Below are 27,949 nucleotides of genomic sequence, written 5' to 3' on the forward strand. Positions count from 1 at the left end.
TCTTGGCCCAAAGGAATTTTGAGAAGGATATTCTCGCGCCTGATCCCTATCATTACTACAGAAAACATTTCTTCATTTTACTGAAACATCTACTCTGCTCAAAAATAAATAAGTAAATCTATCACTCATATTTACATTAGAAAATGGATCATGCCGGGGCACCTGGGTGGCTCAGTCATTAAAGAGTCTGCCTTTGGCTTGGGTTGTGATCCTGGGGTCCTGGGATCAAGCCCCGTATCGGGCTCCCTGCTCAGCAGGAAACCTGCTTCTCCCTCTCCCACTCCCCCTGCTTGTGTTTCCCCTCTCCCTGTCTCTCTATCAAATAAATAAAATCTTACAAAAAAAAAAAAAAGAAAATGGATCATGCCAGTTTTCTATTTGGGATGCTTCCCCAGTAATATCCCCCTTGTTCCCTTGGAGAAGGCCCATGATATCTATAGGTGCTGCCACCATACAGTAGCTGGTCTCAGTTCTTACTGTATTCATGCTCTGAATAAGTCCTACCCAGTGGAATTTTGTGCAGGCAAGAATCATTTCTGAGCAGCTGATAGACTGACTTAAAATTAAGTGAAAGTGCTTACCGATGCTAATGCAACCATTCCTTAAAAAGGGTGTAATATCCATGTTAAACATAAATATCAAATATACTGAGAAGGTGGACACAAAATTAGATGTCCCATAAACTTTAACTGTATATTCTGCAAGTTTTCTTTAAAATACACATACAGGGGCACCTGGGTGGCTCAGTCGTTAAGCATCTGCCTTCGGCTCAGGTCAGGACCCCAGGGTCCTGGGATCGAACCCCGCATTGGGCTCCTTGCTCAGCAGGAAGCCTGCTTCTCCCTCTCCCACTCCCCCTGCTTGTGTTCCTGCTCTCGCTCTCTCTCTCTGTCAAATAAATAAATAAAAAATCTTAAAAAAAAATACACATACACACACAAACAAAAAAACAAAATAAGCAAAATATGCTGGCTATTCTTTTTTTTTTTTCTTTTTTCTTTTTTTTAAGATTTTATTTATTTATTTGACAGAGAGAGAGACAGCGAGAGAGGGAACACAAGCGGGGGAGTGAGAGAGGGAGAAGCAGACTTCCCGCTGAGCAGGGAGCCTGATGTGGGGCTTGATCCCAGGACCCTGGGATCATGACCTGAGCCGAAGGCAGACACTTAACGACTGAGACACCCAGGCGCCCCAATGCTGGCTATTCTTTTAACAACATTCAGAAATACTTTTGGATTGCCTGCAACATACATGACAGTCACAATAAAAAATTCCTACGTACTAAAGGACATTAAAAAGGTATACTCTCCAGGGGTGTGTGGCTGATTCAGTCAGAGGAGTATGTGACTCTTGATCTCGGGGTTGTGAGTTTGAGACCCATGTTGAGGGTAGAGGTTACTAAAAAAAAACCTCAAACTTTAAAAATACATAAAAAATAAAGTATACTCTCCAAATGATGGAAGATAATCATTGTGTTGTACTTTATACTGATCAGATCACATCTGGAATGCTGTTCAATTCTTTTTTTTTTTTTTTTTTTTAAAGATTTTTTATTTATTTATTTGAGAGAGAGAGAATGAGAGAGAGCAAGCACATGAGAGGGGGGAGGGTCAGAGGGAGAAGCAGACTCCCTGCCGAGCAGGGAGCCCGATGTGGGACTCGATCCAGGGACTCCAGGATCATGACCTGAGCCGAAGGCAGTCGCTTAACCAACTGAGCCACCCAGGCGCCCAGAATGCTGTTCAATTCTAACACTGCATTTTTAGGGCAATACAGACAAATGAAAGTGTTCTCAGAGAAATGAGGGGAAAATGGAAAAGGAACTTAAAACCATGCCTAAATGGAACTATAAATAGGTGTACATTTTTAGTTTAGAGAAGAGCAGATTATAAGGGCACGCAGTAGCTAGCTGGCTCTCTTTGCATATGTAAAAGGAGATAGTATTTTTGCTATATATTGCTCTGGAAAGCAAAATCCAGACAAAGGGTAGAAGTCATGAGGAGGCATGTTTCAGCTCAAGCTAAGATGTGGATTAGACCTTTGCTTTGGTACTCGATCATCAGAGGCAACCAAGCAGAGGCTAAACTATCACCTGGCTGGAATTCTGTAGCTTTTAATTCTATTTTGAAAATTAGATTTTTAGGTCCCTTCTTGCCCTTTGATCGGTCAGTGTGAAACCCAGAATCCGATGAAGGAATGAGGCCACACTGCGCAATTCTACGATACATTTGAAAAGCTTTAGCTGGTACAAGTTATACATTTGAAAAGCTTTAGCTGGTACAAGTTGATACAGAACTTCTGGCTATTGTTTGGAAACATGTTACTCACAGCTCTAAACCGACTGCAATGCTGTGCGTGGTCTCATTCATATTTCTGATGTCTATTTCCAAGCATAAGTAGGATAAAATATCTCTTCTTATGACCTCAAGGACATAATTTCAAGATATGTATAACTTGCACAGCCAGAAATGTAGTCTTTTGGCTTTTTAAGAATCGAAACTTTGAGAGAATTTTCTTAAGATAGATTGAGTTCAACTTGCCCTGCAATTTTCTGGAAGAAAACCTGTTATCAATTTTCAGAGAATCATCCTGGAAAGTGCTCTCTGACTTTCAGAAGGAGGATGAGAATCGCATCTCATGTGTATCACATCCTGCGTGTGGGCAGAGTGGCTCAATAAAGTGTCACTCATGGATGCATGCCCTGAGTGAGGGGGTGGGGAGTAGGTGACAGGGCAAAGCCAGTGAGGGCATATGGCATAAGGGGGGGGCATGATAGGAGGGTGGAGCTCTGCAGAAGGAGACAGGAAGGACTGGCAGGGCCTCTGCAAGCAAGGGGTTCAGCATTCAGCAGAGCAGTGAGATTAAGCACAGATCCATGCAAGGAGACTGGAAAGAGTAAGAGTCCTTTCCTTTCCAGAAGGCATTTAGATGCACAAAAGGAGAATTGTATATTCTCAGATTTCAGTCCATTGGTATTGAGAATAGAGAAGCCTACAGATTCTGATGGTAAAAATACTACTTTATATTTGAATACTACCTTTGAAATACTATTTTGAATTGTGTGGTATTTTGAATAGTATTTGAAATACTATTTTTCAAAGTTCTTTGTCATTTAATGGGACCAGTTTTAACACTGTAGAAACTTTAATAGTCTTGAAATTTTTGGAATCCCAAACCTGATTAATGACTGCAAAACTCAGGGTATCGAATGTCTCTGCATTTTATTTTTGTAGTAACTTGTATAAAGATCATGTCCCTAACTTCACCATTCTGGCCCACTGCATATTTTGGAAGGTTAGAGTTAGTTTTGTGGTAGCAAAATACTGTCCAGAGGGAAACTGGGCCAGGACATTGACTCAGTTGCTTAAAAGCATGAACAGCAAGTCCAAGATGTATTTTATAAGTTTATTCTGGTGTATTCTAATAAACCTTTGTTCTTACGGTTTTAAAGCTTGTGCCAGTATTCCTCAAACTAAAGCAGAAATGCTGAGTATTATTTTTAAATCAATATTCTTCATACCTTGTAGTCTTACTTAGAAAATGCCAACTCTTTTATTTTTCAAACACATTATTATTAAGAATTCTAGGGGTGCCTGGGTGGCTCAGTCAGTTAAGTGTACGACTCTTGATTTCAGCTCAGGTCATGATCTCAGGGTGGTGAGATAAAGCCCTGTGTGGGGCTCCATGCTGAGTGTAGAGCCTGCTTAAGATTCTCTCTCCCTCTGCCTTCCCCCTCCCCCACTAGCACTTTCTCTCACTAAAAAAAAAAAAATTCTATTCAGATTCATTTATTGAGTATTTATTGAGGAGAAACTTGAAATACAAGTTATGATATTATAAAGATTCAGGGCAACAGAAGGGGTATAGCACATAGTAGATAATAGTGTGGAGTCAGAGTCTGTCAGAGATTAGATTCCAACCCTACCACTTACTACATGGGACTTCTTGGGTGAGTCAGTTTCTCTGTGACTTGGTTTCCTCAGTTGTGCAGTCAGGATAATAATAGGACCCACTTCTTAGAACTGTTGCAAATTTTCAATGGACTAATGCATGTAGAACACTCTGAACAGTGTCTAGCCTTCGGTAAGTGCTCTGTAAGTGGGAGCTATCATTATTCAGAGATTTCTACTTGGAATTCTAAGAGTTCAAGCAAAAGTTTCCTTAATCTTCCCATATATTTTGAAGTATTGGGAAAGGATTTTAGATCTTTGGACCTTTGGGAATGCCCTACCGAAAGAATTTCATTTTAAAAAATGAGAGAATTTAGGTATATGTAGACTAAGGGACTTGCTCAAGATTCTAAAGACAAAAACAATATCAGGGATTCAGTCTTCTTATAATCTTTAGAGCATTGCATAAATATGCAAGCAATCATATGCAAGCAAAAGTAAATAAGTACCCAGAGCCAACTTTGGATCACAGAATCTATTAACACTTGTACCCTTTGGTGTTTTTATGTACACAGCTTTATTTATTATTTTTAAAAATTATTATTATGCTTTGTTGTTGTTGTTATTGTTGTTTTGAGACAGAGAGAGACAGTGGTGGGGTGGAGGGGCAAAGGGAGAGAGAGAATCTTAAGCAGGCTCCATGCGGGGTTCCATCTCACGACCTTGAGATCATGACCTGAGCCGAAATCAAGAGTTGGATGCTTAACCAACTGAGCCACCCAGGTGCCCCTGTACACAGCTTTAAATGCAAGATGAGTTATTCCAAGGTGAGTTTAAATGAGTGACCTGAGTCATCTTACCTTCTGGAAAATGTACTCATTTGTTTTTCCATGCTAGCAACCTTAAGACAATTATCTATACATAGGCAAGGTAGAAGGATTCATTGGGGAAAGCAAACCATATAATTCAAACCAAATGACCCCTTTGGTCTGAACTGTCCAAATAACTCTGACTAACTTGGTTGTGTTTTATTTTGTTTGCTTCATTTTGGAAACTGTGGGATCAGCAAGAAAAGTGGATGAAGAAAGAACTGAATTTTCCAAACAATTGTCTCAATTTTCTACAGTGTTAGAAACAATCAGTGTTTGACCCTTAAAATAGATAATAGGAAGTGCTATTAAAGTGTTTTACCCCAAAATAAGGGCCCCCCAGATCTGTCATTTCACTATTATACAAAATTTCCATTTAAATTTTATGTCTGAAAAGCATTGTTTTTTGTTTTTTTTTTTAAGATTTTATTTATTTATTTGACAGAGAGACACAGCGAGAGAGGGAACACAAGCAGGGGGAGTGGGAGAGGGAGAAGCAGGCTTCCCGCTGAGCAGGGAGCCCAATGTGGGGCTCAATCCCAGGACCCTGGGATCATGACCTGAGCCGAAGGCTGACACTTAACGACTGAGCCACCCAGGCGTCCCTGAAAAGTATTGTTATTCTCAAGATGTTTACTCTAAGCTGCTATCAGCCAAAACTTGAGAGTGCAGCGTCACTACTGCCCATCAGCAGAAAGCAAGGCTAGCACATTGATTTCTAAATATTTGTCTCAGAGGAGAAAAGGTCTTAGACATGAGGACCCAATTTTCCAACATGCATGCCTTGGATTTAGTCCAAAATATAAACCCTAAAATCACCTATCAGTATGAAATTAATTGAGTTATTACACATAGAAATGAAAAAGTGTAGAGCAAAATCAATTATTAGTTGCCACTATTTAAAAATACTAGAAACCTCTTAAAAGTATTTGTCACCATAGTTGGTGTGAACTAAACTATCAACTACCTTAACTGATAGTGACAGAACTCTACACCTAACAACTATAGAGTTGTTCTCTTTGCTTGCACCTTTCAAATTTCTTTTCAAATTCATGTTTACTCATGAATATTGACTCAAAGATGTTGACTCATTAAAAAATATCTAGTGAGTCAATCATAATCATGTAGAAAATGCTATTTGACTACAGCAATATTAAATTAGAAATCACAAACAAGAGATCTTGGTATATTAGGTTGCTCAGGCTGCTACAACAAAATACCACAGAATAGGTGGTTTAAAGATTAAGGTGCCATGGGACGCCTGGGTGGCTCAGTCGGTTGAGTGTCTGCCTTTGGCTCAGGTCATGATCCTGGAGTCCTGGGATCGAGTTCCACGTCAGGCTCCCTGCTCATTGGGGAGTCTGCTTCTCCCTCTGCCCTTCACTCTGCTCATGCTCTCTCTCACTCTCTCTCTCCCTCAAATAAATAAATAAAATCTTTAAAAAAAAAAGATTAAGGTGCCAGCAAATTTAGTTTCTGGTGAGTCCTCTCTTCTTGGCTTGTACATAGCCAACTTTGTGCTATGTCCTCACATGGGTGCATGAGAAGAGAGAGGAGAGGTGAGCGGGCTCTCTGAAGTCTCTTCTTAGGACACGCTAATTCTATTGGATCAGCGCCCCGCCCTTATGACCTCACGTAACTTTTTTTTTTTTTTTTAAAGATTTTATTTATTTATTTGAGAGAGAGAGAATGAGAGAGAGAGAGCACATGAGAGGGGGGAGGGTCAGAGGGAGAAGCAGGCTCCCCGCCGAGCAGGGAGCCCGATGCGGGACTCGATCCAGGGACTCCAGGATCATGACCTGAGCCGAAGGCAGTCGCTCAACCAACTGAGCCACCCAGGCGCCCTTTTTTTTTTTTTTTTTTTAATCTTCTTTAACCTTAATTACTTTCTTAGAGTCCCATCTTCAAATATAGCTACACTGGGGGTTAGGGCTTCAACATATGAATTTTGGAAGGACACAAATGTTCAATCCATAATACTTGGAAAACCTCAAATATTTAGAAGTTAAAAAACAAACTTCTAAGTAATCCATAGATCAAATAAGAAATGACGGGGGAAATTGGAAAAATATTTCAAACTGAGTAACAATGAAAACATACGATATCCATTCTGGGGAGGATGCAACTAAGGCAGTGCTCAGAGAAACATTTATAGCTTTAAATTCTTTATTTTTTTTTCTAAAGTTTTATTTTTTGAGAGAGAGAGAGCATGCACAAACAGGGAGAGGGGCAGAGGGAGAGAAGAGAGAATCTCCAGCAGACTCACTGCTGAACATGGAGCCCCATTGCCAGGCTCGATGTGGGGCTCGATCTCACAACCCTGAAATCACGACTCCATTGAAATCAAGAGCTGGACGCTCAACCGACTGAGCCACCCAGGCACCCCTATAGCTTTAAATTCTTATATTAAATAGAAGAAAGTTCTGGGGCACCTGGGTGGCTCAGTTGGTAGAGCATGCAACTCTTGATCTCCAGGTGATAAGTTCGAGTCCCACGTTGGGCATAGAGTTTACTTAAAAAAAAATTAATAAATAGAAGAAAGGTCTAAAATCAATGATCTAAGATTCCACCTTAACAAGCTTAAAAACAGAAGAGCAAAGCAAACCCTAAAAGTGTAGAAGGCAGAAAATAAAGCAAAAAGCAGAAATCAGTGTAATAGGAAACCTCAAACAATAGAAAAAGTTAATAAATGTAAGAGCTGATTTTACATTATTCACTAGTAATGCTAAAAAGATTAGCATAATTAGTCAAGCCTTAGAAAAGTAATCAAGGGAAAAAAATAAATAATACATTACCACCAATAATAAGAATGATACAAGAATTATTACCATAGATCCTATAGACATTAAAGTAACAATCAAAAGATACTATTAAAACATTTTACCAATACATTTGATGCATTATATAAAATGAAAAAGTTCCTAGAAAAATAAAACTTACCAAAACTGACAAAGATGAAATAATATTTGAATACCTATACAGTAGTCCCCCCTATCTGCAGGGCATATGTTCCAAAACACACAGTGGCTGCCTGAAACCGAAGACAGTACAAAACTCTCTGTATCTTATGTTTTTTCGATACATACACACCTATGATAAAGTTTAATTCATAAATTAGGCACAGTAAGATATTAACAGCAAGAGCTAATAACATGGAACAATTACACTAACAGTGTAATAAAAATTATGTGAATGTGGTTTCTCTCTCTTTCTCAAAATATCTTCTTATATTGTATTCACCCTTCTTATGATGATGTGAGATGATAAAATGCCTATGTGATGAGATGAAGCGAGATGAGTGATGTAAGCATTGTGACATAACATTGGGCTACTATTAACCTTCTGACATATGGTCAGAGGATCATCTGCTTCCAGACTGCAATGGACTGCAGGTAACTGACACCATGGAAAGCAAAACCAAAGATAAGGGAGAACTACTGTATCTATTAAAGAAATTGACTTTTTCATCAAAAACCTTTCCATGAAGGAAAGCCCCAGTTTCATTTGTGAATATTCAAATATTCAAGAAAAAACATCAATCTTACATAAATTCTTTTAGAAATAGATGAAGAAAGAACAGTTACCAATTTGTTTTACGTGGCCAGCATAACCACAAACCAGACAAATATAAAAAATAAATAAAATTAAAGACTAACATCCTTCATAAACACATACTCAAAAATTCTTAATAATTAGTCAATAAAAGCCAACAACATACAAAAAGGATAATACATCATGATCAAGTAGAGTTCTACCCTGGAATGCAAAATTGGTGTCACATTTGAAAATCAGTATAATTCACCATATTAACTGAATAGAGAATAACAATAACATCATTTCAATAGATGCAGAAAAAAAAAACTCAATACCAGAAAAAAAATCTCAATACCCATTCATGATTCATTTAACATCTGAATCATGAACACAATCAATGGTGAAATATTGAATGTTTTCCTTCTAAAGTTCAGGACCAAGTAAAGGACACTCTTCTTCATTACTTCTATTCAACCTTGTGATGGAAGTCTTAGTCATTGTATTAAGGAAAGAAAAATAAATATAAAACATGAATATCAGGGATGAATAATGCTATCTTTGTTTGTTGATGACATGATTATTTACTTATAAAATGCTAAAGAACACGTGCTAGAAATAAAGGAGTTTAGGGATGCCTGGGTGGCTCGGTCATTGAGTGTCTGCCTTTGGCTCGGGTCATGATCCCGGGGTCCTGGGATCGAGTCCCACATCGGGCTCCTTGCTCAGCAGGGAGCCTGCTTCTCCCTCTGCCTGCAGGTCCCCCTGCTTGTGTTCTCTCTCTCTCTGACAAATAAATAAATAAAATCTTAAAAAAAGAAAAGCTATATACCAATGAATTAAAAAAAAAAAGTTTAGCAAGGTCATGAGGTAAAAGGTCAATATACAAAAGTCAATTATATATACATATTTTTAAAGATTTTATTTATTTTTTGACAGAGAGAGAGACAGCTTGTTGAGCAGGGAACCCAATGTGGGGCTCAATCCCAGGACCCTGAGATCATGACGTGAGCCAAAGTAAGGCATTCAACCAACTGAGCCTCCAGGCACCCCTTTGATATAAATTTTAGAATCAGTTTTACTAAATTTTCTGTTTCTGCAAAAAACTTGCTTTAATATGCAAAGAATTGTCATCTTTAAAATATGGAGTTCTCAAATCCATGAAGATAGCACAACCTTGATTTATTTGAGTCTTTAATTTTTCTCTGTGATGTTCTGTTATTTTCTGAATATAGGTCTTGGATATCTTTCATTAATTTTTTCCTTAAGTATTTGATGTCTTTTGATGCAATTGTAAGTTACATTGTTTTAACATTTTATTATTTAATTTTTTAGATTGTATTATGTCGCCTTTTCTCTAGTATGTAGAAATATACGTGATTTTTATATAAACTGTCCTTATATCCAGTAACCTTGCTAAAATCACTTATTGAATCTACCGGTTAATGCAAAGTTCTGATTTTCATGTGCACAATTATATCATCTGTGAATAATGGCAGTTTTATCTCTTTCTTTCCATTCTTTGTGGATTTTACTTGTTTTTCTTGTTAATTGCATAGTTTATATCAAGTAAAATGTTGAATAAAAGTGGCGATAGTGGACATCCTTTTCTTTTTCTTAGAAGACTGAGTATTTCATCACCAAATATATTTTCTGTAGGAGTTTGGTAGATACCTCTTATCAGATAGAGTGTATCCTTTTTCCTTATTTGCTGAGAGTTTTTAGCATCAATAGGTATTTTCATATGAAGGGATATTAAATTTTACCAAATGCTTTTTGGGATCAATTGAAATTATTGAATGATTTCTCTCCTTTGTTTTGTTATTGTGGTAGATTATAATGATTGGTTTTATAAATATTAAATGAACTTTACACTCCTTGGAATAAACCCAATTTGGTCATTGTGTCAACACCTATATCTATATGAATTTAATTTGTTAATATTTTATTTATAATTTTTGCACCTATGTTTATGAATAAACCAGAATTTCCTTGTTTTTGTAATTGACTGTCAGGTTTTGATACCAATGTTATGGTGGTTAGGTAAAATGAGTTGGGAAGTGTTCTCTCTTTCTCACTTATCTGGAAGAGTTTAGGATACATTTTTTTGAACATGTCTGATAGTATTTACTAATAATGCCACTTGGGACTGAAGTTTGCTCTGTGAGAATTTTTTTTTTTTTTAAAGATTTTATTTATTTATTCATAAGAGACAGAGAGAGAGAGAGAGAGAGGCAGGCTCCCCGCTGAGCAGGGAGCTTGAGGAGGGACTTGATCCCAGGACCCTGGGATCATGACCTGAGCCGAAGGCAGACGCTTAACCATCTGAGCCACCCAGGCACCCTGTGAGAATTTTTTTTAATTACAGATGCAATTTCTTCAATAGTATAATATTATACACATATTCTGTTTCTTTTGGTTTCCATTTTGTAAGGGATTTGTTAGTTTCATCTAAATATTCAAATGTATTGACACGATTAATTCATTCTCTCCTTATCCTTTTAATGTCTTTCACATCTTTTTGTCTGCTTTTTCATGCCTATATTTGCACCTTCTATCTTTTTCTTGTTAAATCTTGCAAAGGGTTTTGTTTTCTTTTAAAGATTTTATTTATTTATTTGAGAGAGAGAGAGAGAGAGAGAGAGAGTGCACGCGCGTGCTTCTGCGCACAAGCGGGGGAGGGGCAGGCAGAGGGAGAGGGAGACGTAGACTTCCCGCTGAGCAGGGAGCCTGATGAAATGCTGAGATGCGTGCACAGTGGGGCTCAATCCCAGGGCTGAGATCACGACCAGAGCCAAAGGCAGATGCTTAACCTTAACCGACTGAGCCACCCAGGCAACCCTGCAAAAGATTTAATAAAAACTTCAAAGATAAACATTTTGCCTTGTTGAATTATCCCAATTTGTTTTCTATTTTTTTATTTCTGATCTTATCTGTATTAGTTCCTTATTTTCTTTAGATTTAATTTGCTTATTTTCTTTTAGCTTCTTTAAATAGTTGACTGCCAGCATTTCTTTTTATTTGTAAATATTTAAGTCTTTTTTTTTAAGATTTTATTTATTTATTTGACAGACACAGCAAGAGAGAGAGAGAGAGAGAGAGAGAGAGAGAGAGAGAGAGAGCACAAGCAGGGGGAGTGGGAGAGGGAGAGGCAGGCTTCCCGTGGAGCAGGGAGCCTGATGTGGGGCTCAATCCCAGGGCCCTGGGATCATGACCTGAGCCAAAGGCAGATGCTTTAACGACTGAGCCACCCAGGCGCCCTAAATATTTAAGTCTTAAATTTCCCTCTAAGCACTACTTTAGCTGAATTCCATAACTTCGAAATGATATATTTTCATTAGCATTTAGCTCAGAATATTTTTATTTCATTCTGATTTCTTATTTGGCCAGGAGTTATTTAGAAGTATGAAATTTCCATGCATTTGTGGATTCACTAGTTACCTTTCTGTTATTTATTTCTAGCTTAATTTCTTTGTAGTCAGAGAACATACTCTCTATGATTGTAATCTTTGATATTTGTTTTTTTTAAAGGATTTTATTTATTTATTTGACACAGAGAGAGTATGAGCAGGGGAGAGGAGCAAGGGGAGAGGAGAAGGAGGCTTCCCCCTGAGCAGGGTGCCTGATGCGGGACTCCATCCCAGGACCCTGGGATCATGAGCTGAGCTGAAGGCAGATGCTTAACCGACTTAACCCTAGGCACCCAATATTTGATTTCTTGATTTCTCACAAGCATATGATTTATTTGAATAATTTTTCCATGTGCATTTGAAAAGAATGTGTATTCTACAGTTATTGGGCTATATTTTATTGTACTATATTTTATGTAATGATTAGGTCAATTTTGTTAATTGCCTTATTCAAATATTAAATAACCTTATTGACCCTTTTCTGCTTGTTTTATCAATTATTAAAAAGATTTGTCTGTTTTTCCCCTAATCCTTCAAATATTAGCTTTGTATATTTTGAGGTTGTATTATTAGGCAAACAACTTCATTTTTATTCTATTTTTAAATTAAATTAAATTTTATTTTATTTTAAGAACATTTAACATGAGATCTGTCCTCTTAACAAATGTTTAAGTGTGCAATATATTATTGATGACCATATGTGCAGCAAATCTCTAGGGCATATTCATCTTGCTTGGCTGAAACTTTATGCCCATTTATTAGTAACTCCCCATTTCTTCCTCCCTTCCACCCCTGTCAACCACCACTTCACTCTTTGCTTCTATGAATTTTTAGATAACTCATGTAAGAGAAATCATACAGTATTTGTCTTTCTGTGGTTGGCTTATTTCATTTAACAAAATGTCCTCAAGATTCATCCATGTTGTTGCATGTTGCAGAATTTTCTTCTTTTTAAGGCTGAATTATATTCCACTCTATGTATATACAATATTTTCTTTATTCATTCATCAGTCAGTGGACATTTAGTTTATTTCCACATCTTGGCTATTGTGAATAGAGCTATGTGGGACATTAATGTGCTAACATTTCTTCAAGATCCTAACTTTAATCTTTTTGTATAATTTCCCAGAAGTGGGATCGCTGGATCATGTTGCAATTCTGTTTTTAATTTTTTGAGGAACTTCCATACTGTTTTCCATTGTAGCTGCACCATTTTGCATTTCCAGCAACAATGTACAGAGTTCTACCTTCTTCATATCCTTGCTGACACTTGTTTTTTTGTTTTTCTTATAAGAGCCATCCTGACAGGTATGAGGTGTTACCTCATTTTGGTTTTGATTTGCATTTCCTTGATGATTTGTAACATTCAGCACATTTTCATATGCCTGTTGATCATTTATATATATTTTTGAGGAATGTCTATTCAAGTCCTTAGCCCATTTTATTAGTTATGAGTTTCTTTGCTATTGAGTTGTAGTATATATTAGATATATGGTTTGCAAATATGTTCTCCCATCTCATATGTTGTCTTTTCACTCTATTGGTTCCTTTGCATTGATTCCTTTATAGTGGAATTTTGCAGCTGAAACTATTTGAAAATAATCTCAAAATAAATCTGTTTTCTACCCGAATCTCTAAGTGATTATGCCTTTGTAATAATCTCTCTTCATCTGTCTTTTACATTTCTTTTCTTATTGCCTCCTCTTTCCTACTCTGCTTCACATCTCTGAGGAAAGATTACACAGGAGATATTAGTGAACTAGACTTGTGTCTTGATGGTCAAGTATAGTTCAGAACCATGGAGAGCAGCCCATATGGTTCAAACTTTTAGTAGTCATGATATGATTATAGAAGGATTGTTGGCCTTATTCTAAACCAATTTGTGCAGGACTATGAACACTTCCATAGCTCTTGATACATGCCACTAAACTGCTTTTCAAAAGTGGGACATTAATTTACAGAGCTGCCAAGTAAAACTTCCATGATTTCTCTCTTTATAGCCTTCTCTCATTTATCTTACATGGGTGATGAAATGAGTGCCTACTTTGTACTTGCTCTCAAAAAACTAAAAATTTAGATGGGGGAACAAGTAAGAAAACAAATGATTATATTACAATGAGATAGATTCTATATTAAAGTATGCTATGAGACATGTAGAAGTACACATTATTGCTAAACTTGAAAGTCAGAATTGTATCTCATGAGAAGGTGAAATTTGAGCAGAATGCATTTGAGGGGCAAGAGGCTGGTAGGAGGACAAAGGTGAGGTCAAAATATATCCTAATATGTCATGCCAGCGATTTGGCCTATGGGGAGTCACTGACAATTTTTATGGAAGTGAATAACATGTTTAGATATGCATTTTAGAGAGTTCACTCTAGAGAATGTAATTGAAGCTGGGCAAGACTGGAGGGTGAAAGAGCAATTAATGAGCTATTGAAAAATTGAGGTGAGGTGTAATGAAACAGGAAAGTGAGGCAATAACTGAGGATGGAAAGAAGTGGGACTGATTTGAGATATGCATAAGAACAAAAAGAAAAAAATTTATCATAAATATAACAAAAAGCAAATATGTTTCTCACTGAAAGGCTTCATAGAAACTATACATGAGAACCATGTTTGCCTTTTTTTTTAAAGATTTATTTATTTATTTTAGAGAGGGGTGGAGAGGGGCAGAGGGAAAAGGAGAGAGAAACCCAAGCCGACTCCGTACTCAGCGTGGAACCTGACGTGGGGCTTGATCCCACAACTCATGCAATCATGACCTGAGCCAAAAGTCTGATGCTCAACTGACTACACTATCCAGGCACCCCAAAACATATTTGCTTTTTATTATGTTTATGATAAATCTTTCTTTCTGTCATGTTATTTTCTGAATATTACATTTTTTGCTAAATAATAGTTTTAAATTTTGAAGTAGTAAAATTTACTGATTTCTTCTTTTGTGATTCCTCATATTCTTAATTTTAGAATTGAATTTACAGATTAATTTGGGAAGAACTGTCATCTTCACAGTGTTGAGTCCATAAACAAAGTATATCTATTTACTTAAGAATTCTTTTAAATTATTTAGCCTTTCAAAAAAAATTAGTTTTTCAATAAAGTTTTGTAGTTTTCTTCACAAAATACTTCCATGTTTTAAAAATTATATGTGTCATACACATAAATATATATTATATATATATATTCCAATAAGGTCAAATATTTAATTGCTATTGAAAAATGTATCTTTTCAAATGTCTATTTTCTAGGTATCTATTGTTGATATGTAAAAGCACAATTGATTTTTTGATCTTTTATCTAGCAAACCTGTAGAACTCTTTCTGTTGTAAATAATTTTTCTATGATAATAAAAAAAATTTTCTCTCTAAATAATATCATCAGGGCACCTGGGTGGCTCAGATGGTTAAGTGTCTGCCTTCGGTTCAGGTCATGATCCCGGGGTCCTGGGATCGAGTCCCGCATCAGGCTCCCTGCTCCTTGGGGAGCCTGCTTCTCCCTCTGCCTCTCTCTCTCTCTGTCTCTCATGAATAAATAAATAAAATCTTTAAAAAAATAATATCATCGGCCAAATAATGATTTATTTTACTTTTCTTTCTGATCCATAAACCATATATTTCTTTCTTTCCTTACTATGCTAACAAGACCTCCAGGATTATGCTGAATAGGAGCAATGATAGTGTGCATTCTTAACAAAGAAGCCTATTTATCAAGAGGACTTACAATACCAAATGTTAATGCACCAAATAGAGAGCTTCAAATTACATAAAGCAAAAACTGGTAGAACTGAAATGAGGAATGGATCAACCCACTATTACAGTCAGAGATTTTCAGATTTCTTTCGCAATAATTAATAGATGTACACCAAAAAATCCACTTTAAGGCTAAAGAAACAGAGGATAGATGTAACATATAAGAATAGATATAAGGCCAGTGTTGTGGATTCAAATGCATCATGAAAGAGATGTGTTGAAGTCCTAACCTCTATACTTATAAATGTGACCTTATTTGAAAATAGGATCTTCACAGATGTAATCAAGTTAGATGAGGTCATATTGGATTACAGTGGGCCCTAAATTCAATAAGTCGTGTCTTTATAAGGAGAGAGAGATTTGAAGACACACAGACATAGGGAAGCAATCCAAGTGATAACAGAGTCAGAGACTAGAGTTGCCACAAGCCAAGGAATGCCAAGGATTGTCAGTATCCAACATAAGCTAGAAAAGGGAAGAGGAAGAGGATTCTGCTTCAGAGCCTTCCAAGGGAGAATGGCCCTGCTGACACCTTGATTTTGGACTTCTAGACTCCAAAGCTGTGAGAAAATAAATTTCCATTGTTTTAAGTCACTCAGTTTGTGACAATTTTTTTGTTACAGCAGCCCTAAGAATAAACAGATAATAATAAGATAACAGATAAATGTAACAGATAGATATAAGAATACAAGGCAAAGATATAGAAGACTTGAAGAACATGACCAATCAATGTTACCTAATTAACATTTAGAAAACATCCTCCCAACAAAAGCAGAATACATAATTTTTTTCAAGTATGCACAGAACATTTACCAAGACAGACCATATTCTGAGCCTTAAACCAACTCTCAATAATTTAAAATCATTCATTCATACAATGTTCTGACCACAATGGCATTAAATTATGAATCAATACTAGAAACAGATCTGAAAAATCCCAAATATCTGAAAAATAACTGAAATTTTCACTGATTGAGATAACCTTCTAATTCAGGAGTATGGATTTGAATATGACATCTTTTTTAAAAAAATTTTTCTAATCAGGTTATTCTTGTTCATTGCTATTGATTTTATGAATTTAGGACCCATACTTTTACTAATTCTCATGGTTTTTTTCAGTAAAATTTGTCTAGGTTTTCTGAGTATATAACAACCTGTTTTTCTTTCCCAATATTTACACTATTTATTTTTATTTCATTTGCCCAAATTTTCAGAACAATATTAAATATTAATAGTAATTAACAGTGCTTTGTTCCTGATTCACAGAATGCTCCTGATGTTTAACAACTTCTCAAAGAGATCTGTGATCCTAAAAGTTAAGAACTATTGTTTAGAATCATGAGTTACTAGCATTGATACAATCCTTAATCTATAGGAGATGATTCTTGAGATCATAAAGGTTAAGTGACTAGTGTTCCAAGATCTTACAACTAGACACTGGAAGAACCATGACTAGAATTTCTTTCCATTTATGGTTTTGTTGTTACCAGACTTTATAACACAAATTGTAATGCTTTTCCTCATCTCTCTTTTTTTTAATTGCAAATTATTGCAGGTGCACTTTTTAAAGTAACAAGTGTATTGAGATATAATTCACGTAACATACAATTCACCCACTTAAATTACACAAAGCAGTGGCTTTTTAGCATATTCACAGAGTTATGCATCATCATCACAATTATCTTAGAATATTTGTATTATCCCAAAAAGAAGCCTGGCAGTCCTTGGCCAAAACCTTCCAACTCTTTCACTCCTCCTCCCCTATCTGCCCCCAGCCCTAACCTATTTTCTATCTTTATAGATGTACCTATTCTGGATATTTCATATAAATGGAATCATATGTGGTCCTTTATGACTGGCTTCTTCCATGTAGCATGTTTTCAAGGTTCATCCTTGTTGTAACATGTGTCAGTAATATTAATAATAATATTCTGTTACATGATATATACTTATTCACTCATCAGTTGATGAACATTTGGACTGTTTCCACTCTTTGGCTATTGTAAATAATACCATTATGAATGTTCATATACAAGTTTTTATGTGGACATACATTTTCATTTCTCCTAGGAGTAAAAGTGCTGCATCATATGGTAACTCTATGTTTAGTAGTTGAGAAACTCTATGTTTAAGGAGTTGTTGTCCAGACCACGGCACCACTTTAACCTTCTCACCAGCAGTATAAGAAGCTCGAATTTCTTTCTTTTTTTTTTTTTTTAAGATTTTATTTATTTATTTGACAGAGAGAGACACAGTGAGAGAGGGAACACAAACGGGGAGTGGGAGAGGGAGAAGCAGGCTCCCCGCCGAGCAGGGAGCCCAACGCGGGGCTCAATCCCAGGACCCCGGGATTACGACTCAAGCCGAAGGCAGACGCTTAACGACTGAGCCACCCGGGCACCCTAGAAGGCTCAAATTTCTCCACATCGTTGTCTTACTTGTTATTCTTTGTTCTTTGATTATAGCTATCCTACTGGGCGTGAAGTGGTGTTTTAGTATGGTTGGATTTTCATTTCCCTGATGATTAATGATGTTGAACATCTTTTCATATGCTTATTGCCTATTTATTATCTTTCTTTGATAATATCTATCTATTCATATCCTTTGCCCATTTTTTTAACTTTGAGAATATTTAAACGTTTATTGACAGTTCCAAGTTTCCTCTTTTGTGAAATGACTTTCAGTCACTTGTCTATTTTTCCATTGTATTGTTTCCTTTTTTTCTTATTAATCATAGTTCTTTAGTGTAAATATGTATCTTTTCATATTTGTAGCTTGTATTTTTGCTATCTTTGTGGTCTTTTGATGAAAAGAAGTTCTTAGATTCAATTATCAATCTTTTCTGTTAGGATATCCACTTTTGGAATCTTGTTTTAGAAATCTGCCCTTCCCAGGGGTGCTTGGGTGACTCTGTTGCTTAAGCATTCAACTCTTGATTTTGGCTTAGGTCATGATCTCGGGGTCATGAGATAGAGCCCTGCATGGGGCTCCATGCTTGGCATGGAGTTTGCTTGAGCTTCTCTCTCTTCCTTTCCCTCTGCCCTTCCCCCTGCTCTCTAATTAAACAAATAAAATCTTAAAAAAAAAAGATGTGCAGTATAGTGTATCAGTGTACAGCATATTAAAACAGATTCAAGAGGCAGATTACCTAAGTTCAAATCACAGCTCTGAGACAATTTAACTAACCTCTTTTGCCTCAGTTTCCTCACTTATAAAATGGATGATATTAACCATGTCTACTACTTAGGGCTGTTAGGAGGAAGAAGAGTTGGCGTATGTAAAATGCTTAAAACTATAGCAGGCATGTACTAAACATCAAGTAAGGTTTCCTATTATTATTTGCATCTTTTCTCTATCTGATCTGATTTTTTGAATGAATTGGGTTTTTGTTCCAGAGATAACCAATTATTAAAGCACCATTTTTCGAATAATTCATCCTTTCTTCATTGCTTTGTTCATGTTTCAATTTGGTCTATCTTGCAGCTCTCTATTCTATTCCATTGGCCTACTCAACTATGCCTGTCTTTTAATAATTGTGTTATAACCTTGGTATGGCTGGCTTGCTGGTAGAATAAATCCCTTGGTATTTGCCTTCAAAATTATATAACTATTCTTAGACCTTTGCTCTTAAATATGGATTTTAGGATTCGTTTGTCAAATTCCATAAAAACTCTGTGGGTATTTTGATTGAAATTGCATTGAACCTGTAGATTAATTTTGGTAGAATTGACATCTTTATGGTGCCTCTGCCACTACCAATGAGAGCATAAATTAAAGTTCTCCAAAAACATGTTTTCTCACACAATACACTTTCAGATAGAATTCTTGCAAGTATATGTCTAGCTGACCACAACCAAGTCAAATGATGATGCCTTAAGTCTAAGAGCTAAAAATATGAGTTCTGCCTTCTTCTGGGAAAGCAAATGAAGAGATGAATAGCCACATATATATGATGAAGGTACCTATATATTTAGTTCACTATATCATTCCCAAATGAGTATACTTTTTAAAAAAGATTTTATTCATTTATTTGAGAGGGAGTGGAGCACAAGCAGGGGGAGGGGGAGAGGGAGAGGGAGAAGCAGACTCCCCCCTGAGCAGTGAGCCCAATGACACAGGGCTTGATCCCAGGACCCTGGAATCATGACCTGAGCAAAAGTGAGACCCTTAACCGACTAAGCCATCCAAGCACCCCTAAAATGAGCAAAATTTTGTTTCCTCCTTTTGCTTTTGTTTTGTTTTGTTTTAAGATTTATTTATTTATTTTAGAGAGAGAGCAAGCTAGTGCAGGGAAGGGCAGAGGGAGAGGGAGAGAGAAATTTTAGCAGACTCCTCACTGAGCTTGGGGCCTGCCTTGGGGCTCAATCTCATGACCCTGAGATCATGACCTGAGCCAAAACCAAGGGTCGGAAGCTTAACTGATTGCACCACCCAGGGGCCCCTTGTTTCTTCCTTTTGAAATCCTCTAAATTTTGCTTATTTTTTTCTTCTTTAGCTGCTCTTATAGAAAGCTAGAAAAGTATTGAATAGAAACAGTGATAACAGACATCTTTGTTTTATCCTGATTTTAAAGTAAATGATTCTTATATTTCACCATTGAGTATAATATGGATTTTTGCTACATTTTTATCCAGTTTTTGGAAGTACTAATATATCATTTAAAAGCAAATAGTAATAAAAAAAGCAAACATTAATATTATCTCTTATTTTAGAAGCATAAGGGAGAAAAATATTTATAAAAGATTTTTACCTGCAGATTTAATTAGAGAAGACTTATATGGAGCTTAGAAACCTCTAAGTATAAAATTGGGGCGCCTGGGTGGCTCAGTTGGTTAAGTGACTGCCTTTGGCTCAGGTCATGATCCTGGAGTCCCTGGATCGAGTCCCGCATCGAGTCCCGCATCGGGCTCCCTGCTCGGCAGGGAGTCTGCTTCTCCCTCTGACCCTCCCCCCTCTCATGTGCTCTCTCATTCTCTCTCTCTCAAATAAATAAATAAAATCTTTAAAAAAAAAAAACAAACCTCTAAGTATAAAATAGAATTATGGGCTTTGGAGTACAACACTGTAATTATGATTCATCCTTAAAATAATCAGGAAATGGATGTCATGTTAATTTTAGAACGTTAATAAATAATCTTAAAACATCCAGTGCAGTAAATAAAATAAAAAATGTGGGCCAATATATGGATTATATATTTAAGTCGTTTTCCCCCCTAAGGTTTTAAAGTAACATAATGTAAAATCTTTGAGCTTAAAAAACTTTTAATGTATAAATATGCTGGGCATCCCCCTGACCTCTAATGCTCTGATATACAGGTAGGTATTACCTATGTGATGACTATGCACTCAGTAATTAGAGTGGTTTTTACTGGGTTTTAAAGCCAATACTCAATAGCACCATCTATTGTTGACACAGTGAAATTTAATAATAGTGGAAAGAAAATAGATTCTCAGATCTTCACATTGAAACAAATACAAGATATCTTCTAGCCCCAACTTTCTAAGCTTACTGATAAAGAATGTGAGGCTTAGAAAAGATAAGGGACTTGTCAAAAGCCACAGATTTCTTGCTAAAACTATGTATGCTGTTGCAAACTAAAACTTCTGGAGGTGATTTCAAAGGAAGGAAACATGGAAAAGCAATTTATCCTAGTGATCAAGTCTCAAGGGTTAAACTGTGCTGGTTTTGTTCCTGGCTCCAGTGCTGATTATCTTTGGGCAAATTAATTAACTGATCTGTGCTTCAGTTTCTACATCTGAAAATTGGCGATGCATGTACTTCTCAGGGTTTGTGTCAGAAGCAGAAGTAGTAGAGAACATCAAGCATTGTGCTTGGTAGATAGTGACCAATAAAGGTGATATTATTTCTATTTACAAGTGGTAGCACTACTTTTGAACCCCCTCTATGACTTCAACGTCTGTGTTCTTTAAACTTGACTTTACTAGCCATCAGAAGAGACTGGCAATACCATACATACAAAATAAAACAATCAATGTATGCTTGATATCACAGTATAGATATAAATTTAAGCCCATTGGCTTAGCAGAAGTTTTACAGCATTCTTTTATTTTGGGGAGAGAAGGAAGCTGGTTCTCATATTTAATATTGGAAAAGAGGTCCTTAGTTGTTTGTGTTATTGTTACTGTTTTGTCCAACAAGTTGCCTCTTGTGATAGACCCTATCCTCTTGACTTCGAGGGCAGGCACATGGCCAAAGCCTGCACAATCATAGCATCTAATTTTTCCTGGACACAGTGAATAGTCCAGAGGATGTGTGATGAAAATGGGCCAGGGTCCAGAGGAATCAGAGAAACGAGAGATGTGTGGTATCATGGACCCCACACAAATACATTCCGCAGGATACCTCATTCCTAATAAAGTGTGGTGGACACCCTTGACTATTTATTTATTTATTTAAAATATTTTATTTATTTATTTGACAGAGAGAGGCATAGCGAGAGATGGCACACAAGCAGGGGGAGTGGGAGAGGGAGACGCAGGCTTCCTGCTGAACAGGGAGCCTGATGTGGGGCTCGATCCCGGGACCCTGGGATCACGACCTGAGCCGAAGGCAGACGCTTAACAATTGAGCCACCCAGGTGCCCCACCCTTGACTTTATAAATAATAGTCCCTCTCCTCCTCTTCGTTTAACAAGAGAAGCCTATGTTTTGCAGTCTCTGTTGGAGATATATGTGATCGTGAGACTCACTGAGGCCAGTGGGATGTGAGTGAAATTTTTGAATGCCACTAATACAATTTGATCCTAAACCATTAATCATGTGCTTTTCCATTCTCTTTTCTCCATTCCTGCAGCCTGGAAAGCAGATGTGGCAGTGACTCAGCATTAACCTTTAGATGAGGACAACACTTTAGAAGATGAACATCTTAGAAGACCAGGAGAGAATGGGAAGAAATAGTTTTTTACAGTGAGTTACTTACTGGAAACACTATGTGTGAATGTGGTGTTAGACTGTAAAGTCAATGCATAAGACAAAAATCCATTTGGGGTCAGCCATAAAAAGGAATGAAATACTGATACATGAACGAACCTTGAAAACATTATGCTAAGTGAAGAAGTCAGACAGAAAATGATTCCATTTATATGTAATGTTCAGAATAAATAAATCTATAAAGACAGAAAGTAGATTAGTGATTGCCCGGGGCTGGAAGGGGTGAGGGGTAGACAGGGACTGCTAATGTGTACCAAGCTTCTTTTTAGGGTGATGACAATGTCCTGGAATTAGATAGAAGCAATAGTTGTGCCACTTCAAATATACTAGAAGCCACTGAAATGTACACTTTAAAGGGGTGAATTTTATGGAATGTAACTATCTAAAAAAATTCATTCAGGCTAAATTACTCTTGAAAGTTCTTCTCAGAGAGCCTAATACAACTAGTTTTAACTTTAGTGTAAAAAATATGTTGCCTTTTTAACTTTTACTTTGAGCTGAGTGTTAAATAAAGTAGTATGCTTGCACTGAGGAGCCCTCTTAACCAAAAAAAAAAAATATCTATATATATATATAGATAATATTTATATATATATATTGCCTATATATATATGTAATATATATATATACTTTGAGTCATACTCACTCGTACGGATTCTCACATAAGGGATTGAGATCTGAAGTATTCAAAAGGAAATGTGTGCTCCTGGGGATACAAGAAGAATTTCCAAGGGGTGCTCAGGCACAAATAGTTTTAAAATGAATTTCCTGATCCTCAGCTTGCACGTTATCTTTTCTAAACTGATTTGTGGCTTAGCTGTCAAGTCATTATGTCTTTTTGTCCTTTCTTACCTCCCACCTTTCAATTTACAGGAGGAAGGCATACCTCTTGCTTGTTATAAATTCTTATTACGGTAAAAACCTCAAGGCGCCAAACAATCCGACAATTTGAGGTACTCGTGTTGGGAAAGCCTCCTTTAAGTCAGGGTACCATAAAATCGCGATAGAGCGTTGTATTTTTCCTTGCTTTATATTTTTGGCAAACAATTCAGAGGGAATTCAAGCAATTCCGTGACACGATAGTAGAATCCCTTTCATTCACTTCTACTTATGTAAAAGAACAATCTATAAAAAGGAACGCTAAGAACGGAAGCCAGTTTAAGACTCCATTTGGTAAGGAATTACTGGCTTCTCACCTCTGGGGCTACGAAGAAAACCTCCCGGCATAGTGAAATAAAGGACGCGGCTGCGGACGAAAGACTCAGACGTTTGCAAGCATACTCTTTCCCTGCGACCAACAAAAACGCAGTAGCGCGAGCTTTCCGTTACACTCGTGTTAATTGCGGCACATACATTTCTGCTCACTGGTTGAGTCCACGTTCGTTCGTGGTAGTCCGCTTCTAAAAGCATGGTTGTGTTCAAGCGATACCAGGCCGGCGCCACGGGAACCACTCTTCCGTGAGCAGGTGCCCCTTGCCGTTCTACCGGGAGCTCGGGAAGCAGAGCGAACAGCCACATTATTTCCCTATTGTTTCTAGGGAGAGCCTTTGGGGCTCCAAACAGACCCGGCTCGCGTGGAAGGCGAGCGAGCGCCCCCACCACTGTGACAGCCGGATCTCGAACGCCGACCTGTACGCTCGCCCCCAGCGGCTCTCTTGGCTTTGCCAATGGCCCGCCTGAAAACCAGGCCTAAAGTCGCGCGTCTCCTGTTTGGCTCCGCCCACCAAGTTGGTAGCCCCGCCCCTCCCCGTAGGGGCCCACCCACCCCACCATTTCCGGCACCAGTCTTCCCACCGGCCTCCGTCGCTCTTCACTTCCCTCTCCTCGCTCTTTCCCCCCGCCCCCATCGCCTCCTTTAATACCGTCACGTGAGGGGCGAGCGCGGGGCCTGCCGGGACGGGTACTGCCGGTGGGTCAGGGTTCGGCCTCGATATGGCGGTTCCGGTCGGGCAGTGACCAAGGTTTTGCCGTCGGGAGGATTAACTGGCGATTGTCGGCGTCTCCACTTATCGGGGTGGAATGCGAGGACGCCGGGGCGAGCCCTGAGGAGCGGCGGTGCCGGGGAGGGGTCGGTGTTGTGTGCCCGTGAGCCGAGGCAGCGGCGTCCGTTCCTTCTATTGGTCTCAAGGCTTCAGTGCGGAGCCCCGCCCGGCCGGGCTAGGCCGGCGGGCGGCGGCAGTAGCTGCTGCAGCCGCAGGATCAGCCTCTGAGAGTGGGCCGGAGGGCGGGCGCCGCCGCTGCTTGTGCCGCGGCGATGGCCCAGTGTGTACAATCAGTGCAGGAGCTAATCCCGGACTCCTTCGTCCCCTGTGTCGCCGCTCTGTGCAGCGACGAAGCCGAGCGGCTCACTCGTCTCAATCACCTTAGCTTCGCGGAGTTGCTTAAGCCCTTCTCTCGCCTCACTTCGGAGGGTATGTGGTCTCCTCCCTTTTTCACTGTGCTCCCTCAAAGCCGGGCTGGGAGAAGGAAGTTGGGAGCGGGCAGGGAAGAAAAGGGCGATGTTTACATCTTGGAGCCGGTAGAGTGGCGTCTGGGGCTGGGGCCCCGCGGTGTCTCCGGCGGCGGCTGGGGGAGGGGCCGTGAGTGAGGTTGTCAAGACAGCGCGGTCCTATCCAGTTTTTCTGGGCACTTTCCTTCTTCCCGGGACAAGCCGAGCTGCTTGGTAATTAGAGGAAAGAAAAACATGAGCCCCAGAGAAGGGCGTTGAGACGGTTTTCAACGGCCATAGGGAGGGAGTTAGAAAGTTGCAAGGCGGGTAAGGGTAGGAAGATTGCTGCCTCTTAAACCGATGAGGTCTTAGTAAAGAAGACGAATCATCTTCCTCTGGGTGTTAAACTGGACTTTCAAAGTTGTCTTGAATATTACATTCTTCGGGTAATGGGGTCTGTCTCTTTCTAAGCTTCTGTTTAGTTATTTCATGTATTTTCTTTGAAAATATAAACATTTTAGTAGGTATATAATATCTTATTTAACCTCTTCCCAAAAAATGTTATGAAAATAATAACTTGTAATAGCCTTTTGCTTGATGGACGAGGAAGTAAGGACAAGTTGTAATTAATCTAGATAGTTGGAGTTGAATAGATTTATAGGAATGAAAAACCCCTAAAATTTAGCTTTTCAGATAAAAGTTTAATTAACAGGAGAAATGTGTCTTTTATTTAAGAGCTACCTGTTTTCTCCACCTTTAGGTTCTTTATTAGGGAGAAATAAGCATAGTAAAACTCCCGAGTATTTAACCAATAATATATCTGCCTTTGTAAACAACATAAAGTATAGGTGAAGTTCTTTGTTAAGGGCTGTATAAAATGAAGGGTTCTATAACAAGGCTGTGTCAAGCGAACGACTATGATGTTTATTTGGTTATGATGATTTCTCCACAAAAAGTGCTGTGCCATAAATTTATGTATTTACATGCCACAGGTGTGTATTCTTTGGGAGAATAGCTCCGTAAGTTCACTTTATTATTTAAAGGAGAGCAGGAGCTGTCCAAAAAAAGTTTGGGAACTCTTGGATTTCTTCAGCTTGTACCTTAGTGATCAATCTCAGCTCCTCCAGTGTTATACTAAATCAACAAGAACAACAAAGTGCCCTACATTCTTAAAGTCTTTTAAAAAATGTGAGAATCTGTTTGACTTTGATGTGTATGCCCTTTCCTGCTTTTTAATAAAGAATAATACTAATACCTGATACCTGCTGTATTTAGCTTTTCTCTTTTAGTCTCATTGAATAATATGAGGTAGCTAACTTACCACCATTTTAAATTTGAGGACATTGAAGCATAGAGATGTTAACTTGTTCACAGTCTTCCATGTGGGAAAGATTTAAAAACAGGCAGTGTGACTCAGGGTGTTCTTAGCTCATCTTATCTCCTCGCAATAGAATTGTTCATTCACACTAGAGAGCAGTGCTATCTAGTAGAAATAAAATGGGAGTCACATACACAATTTTAAATTATTTAGTAGTCACATTATAAAAAAAGTTAAACAGGTGAAATTAGTTTTAATATTTCCAAAATGTTAGCATTTCAACATGTAATCATTATAAAACATCTTTGTATTTTACATTCTTTTTCTGTTGCCAAGTCTTTGAACTTTGGTGCGCATTTAGACATTTATATTTTAGTTTGGACTAGACATTTCAATTGCCCAGTGACCACATCTGGCTTCTGCCTTCTGCATTGAATGGTGCAGTGAATAGGGGCTCACTTCAGTATTCTGATTTCCTTCTGTAAACTGCAAAAGATTTAGGGAAGAAATACAATGAATTGGACTTTCATCCTTGAGTAGACAGTTGGTGGAAAGGAAAAGTGCCAGCATTCCCTGTTGAGGAGGGGTGAGGTTAGAATGGCATGGGCAAAAGGTGTAAATTATGGTTGAGTGGTTGGGGAACAGTGAGGAAACTGTCCCTATCAGAGTACAGGATAGTAAGGGAAGATGCCTAGATGAGGGAGGGTCTTGAATTCTAGGAAAGGGATTTTGGATTTCATATCTAATGGTTAAGTGTATAGCAGTCATAGATTCTTGAGCAAGGGTATCAAATTGGGGAGATTAGAATTGTAAGGTTTATAAGGGTAAATAGGAGTTGATAACAATTTCAAAGTTAAAGATAATTAGGGCATAGAAATTTGGTGAAAAGGACTTAATTTTTCTGTGGTTTAATTTTTTGGCTGGTAAATAAATTTTGGGGTTCTTTGCCATCCAGAAAAGCCTACTTTTTTTTTTTGTCTCAAGTGTGGGGATTCCTCGAAGTTAGCTTATCTTTAGGCAGTGAGGCATGAGCATATAACTTCAGGCACATAATTTAAGAATACAACTAACCAAAACAGCTAAAATTTCCTTAGAAGGAGAAAGGAATGTTTAAAAAATGATTGGACTGCCTTTCTGGCCTGCGGGTATTTGAGGTCAAAACTTGCTTTGACTACTGAGGTATCAACATACACTGTTGAGTATTTCCAGGGGACTTTTTTTTTTTTTTTTTTTAGATGTCAGTAGAGAAACACATGGTTTAAAACTGTACTGGGAGAGTTGAGAAAACAAATTTGAATACCATGCATGTGTAGTGCCTTAAAAATACAGTTTAGACCTGATGTATTAGGCAGTAGAGAACCATTCTAGATTCCTTGGATACATTTTTTTAAACCCAAGTATTTATATTAAATAACAGTAATTAGATATATTTTTATGATCATTATGCTAGATATATGTTTGAAACTTAAAGAATATATATTTGTCATTTCAACACAAAGTTTGTAATCATAATACTGCTTGAGAAATTTCCACTGGCCATCCATTCAAAGAGTAGTGGTGGTAGTATTACTTAACCAAACCTCACTGTTTTGCTGCAATAGTGATAGTTCTTTAATAATTCTAAGCAGTTTTCAACACATCATTTAGACATTTATAAGACTTAAGAAAATTTAACTTAAACACCAACTTTTGAAAGTACTTGGTTTTTACTTTCAAAAGGTATATATTACTATTTTTAAATGGTTTAAATTTAAGGGTTTAAAAAGAATAGAATGTAATTTTTATGTAAATCTTGAATAT

General features: G+C 37.7%; 1 protein-coding gene and 1 long non-coding RNA gene across 6 annotated transcripts in view; one reads left to right on the forward strand and one right to left on the reverse strand.

Moving 5' to 3' along the window:
- Positions 1–10,927: 10,927 nt before the first annotated feature.
- LOC144379857 (uncharacterized) lies at positions 10,928–24,112 on the reverse strand. The gene is made up of 3 exons (XR_013443343.1): positions 23,600–24,112; positions 23,050–23,109; positions 10,928–11,131 (listed from the first exon to the last, which is right to left on the reverse strand). It is a non-coding gene; the product is annotated as an uncharacterized LOC144379857 (long non-coding RNA).
- Positions 24,113–24,269: 157 nt separating this feature from the next.
- Positions 24,270–27,949, forward strand: part of TRAPPC8 (trafficking protein particle complex subunit 8) — an 82,906-nt gene continuing 79,226 nt past the window's right edge. For 4 of the 5 annotated variants that reach the window (XM_078060467.1, XM_078060468.1, XM_078060469.1 and 1 more), the window contains exon 1: positions 24,270–24,814. In XM_078060467.1, the coding sequence (XP_077916593.1) occupies positions 24,658–24,814 (157 nt within the window). In that variant the 5' untranslated portion in view covers positions 24,270–24,657. The remainder of the gene's footprint in view (positions 24,815–27,949) is intronic. The other variant, XM_036096690.2, reaches the window with a different exon arrangement.

This window comes from Halichoerus grypus, chromosome 13 (genome assembly GCF_964656455.1).
Source record: "Halichoerus grypus chromosome 13, mHalGry1.hap1.1, whole genome shotgun sequence".
Lineage (NCBI taxonomy): Eukaryota > Metazoa > Chordata > Mammalia > Carnivora > Phocidae > Halichoerus > Halichoerus grypus.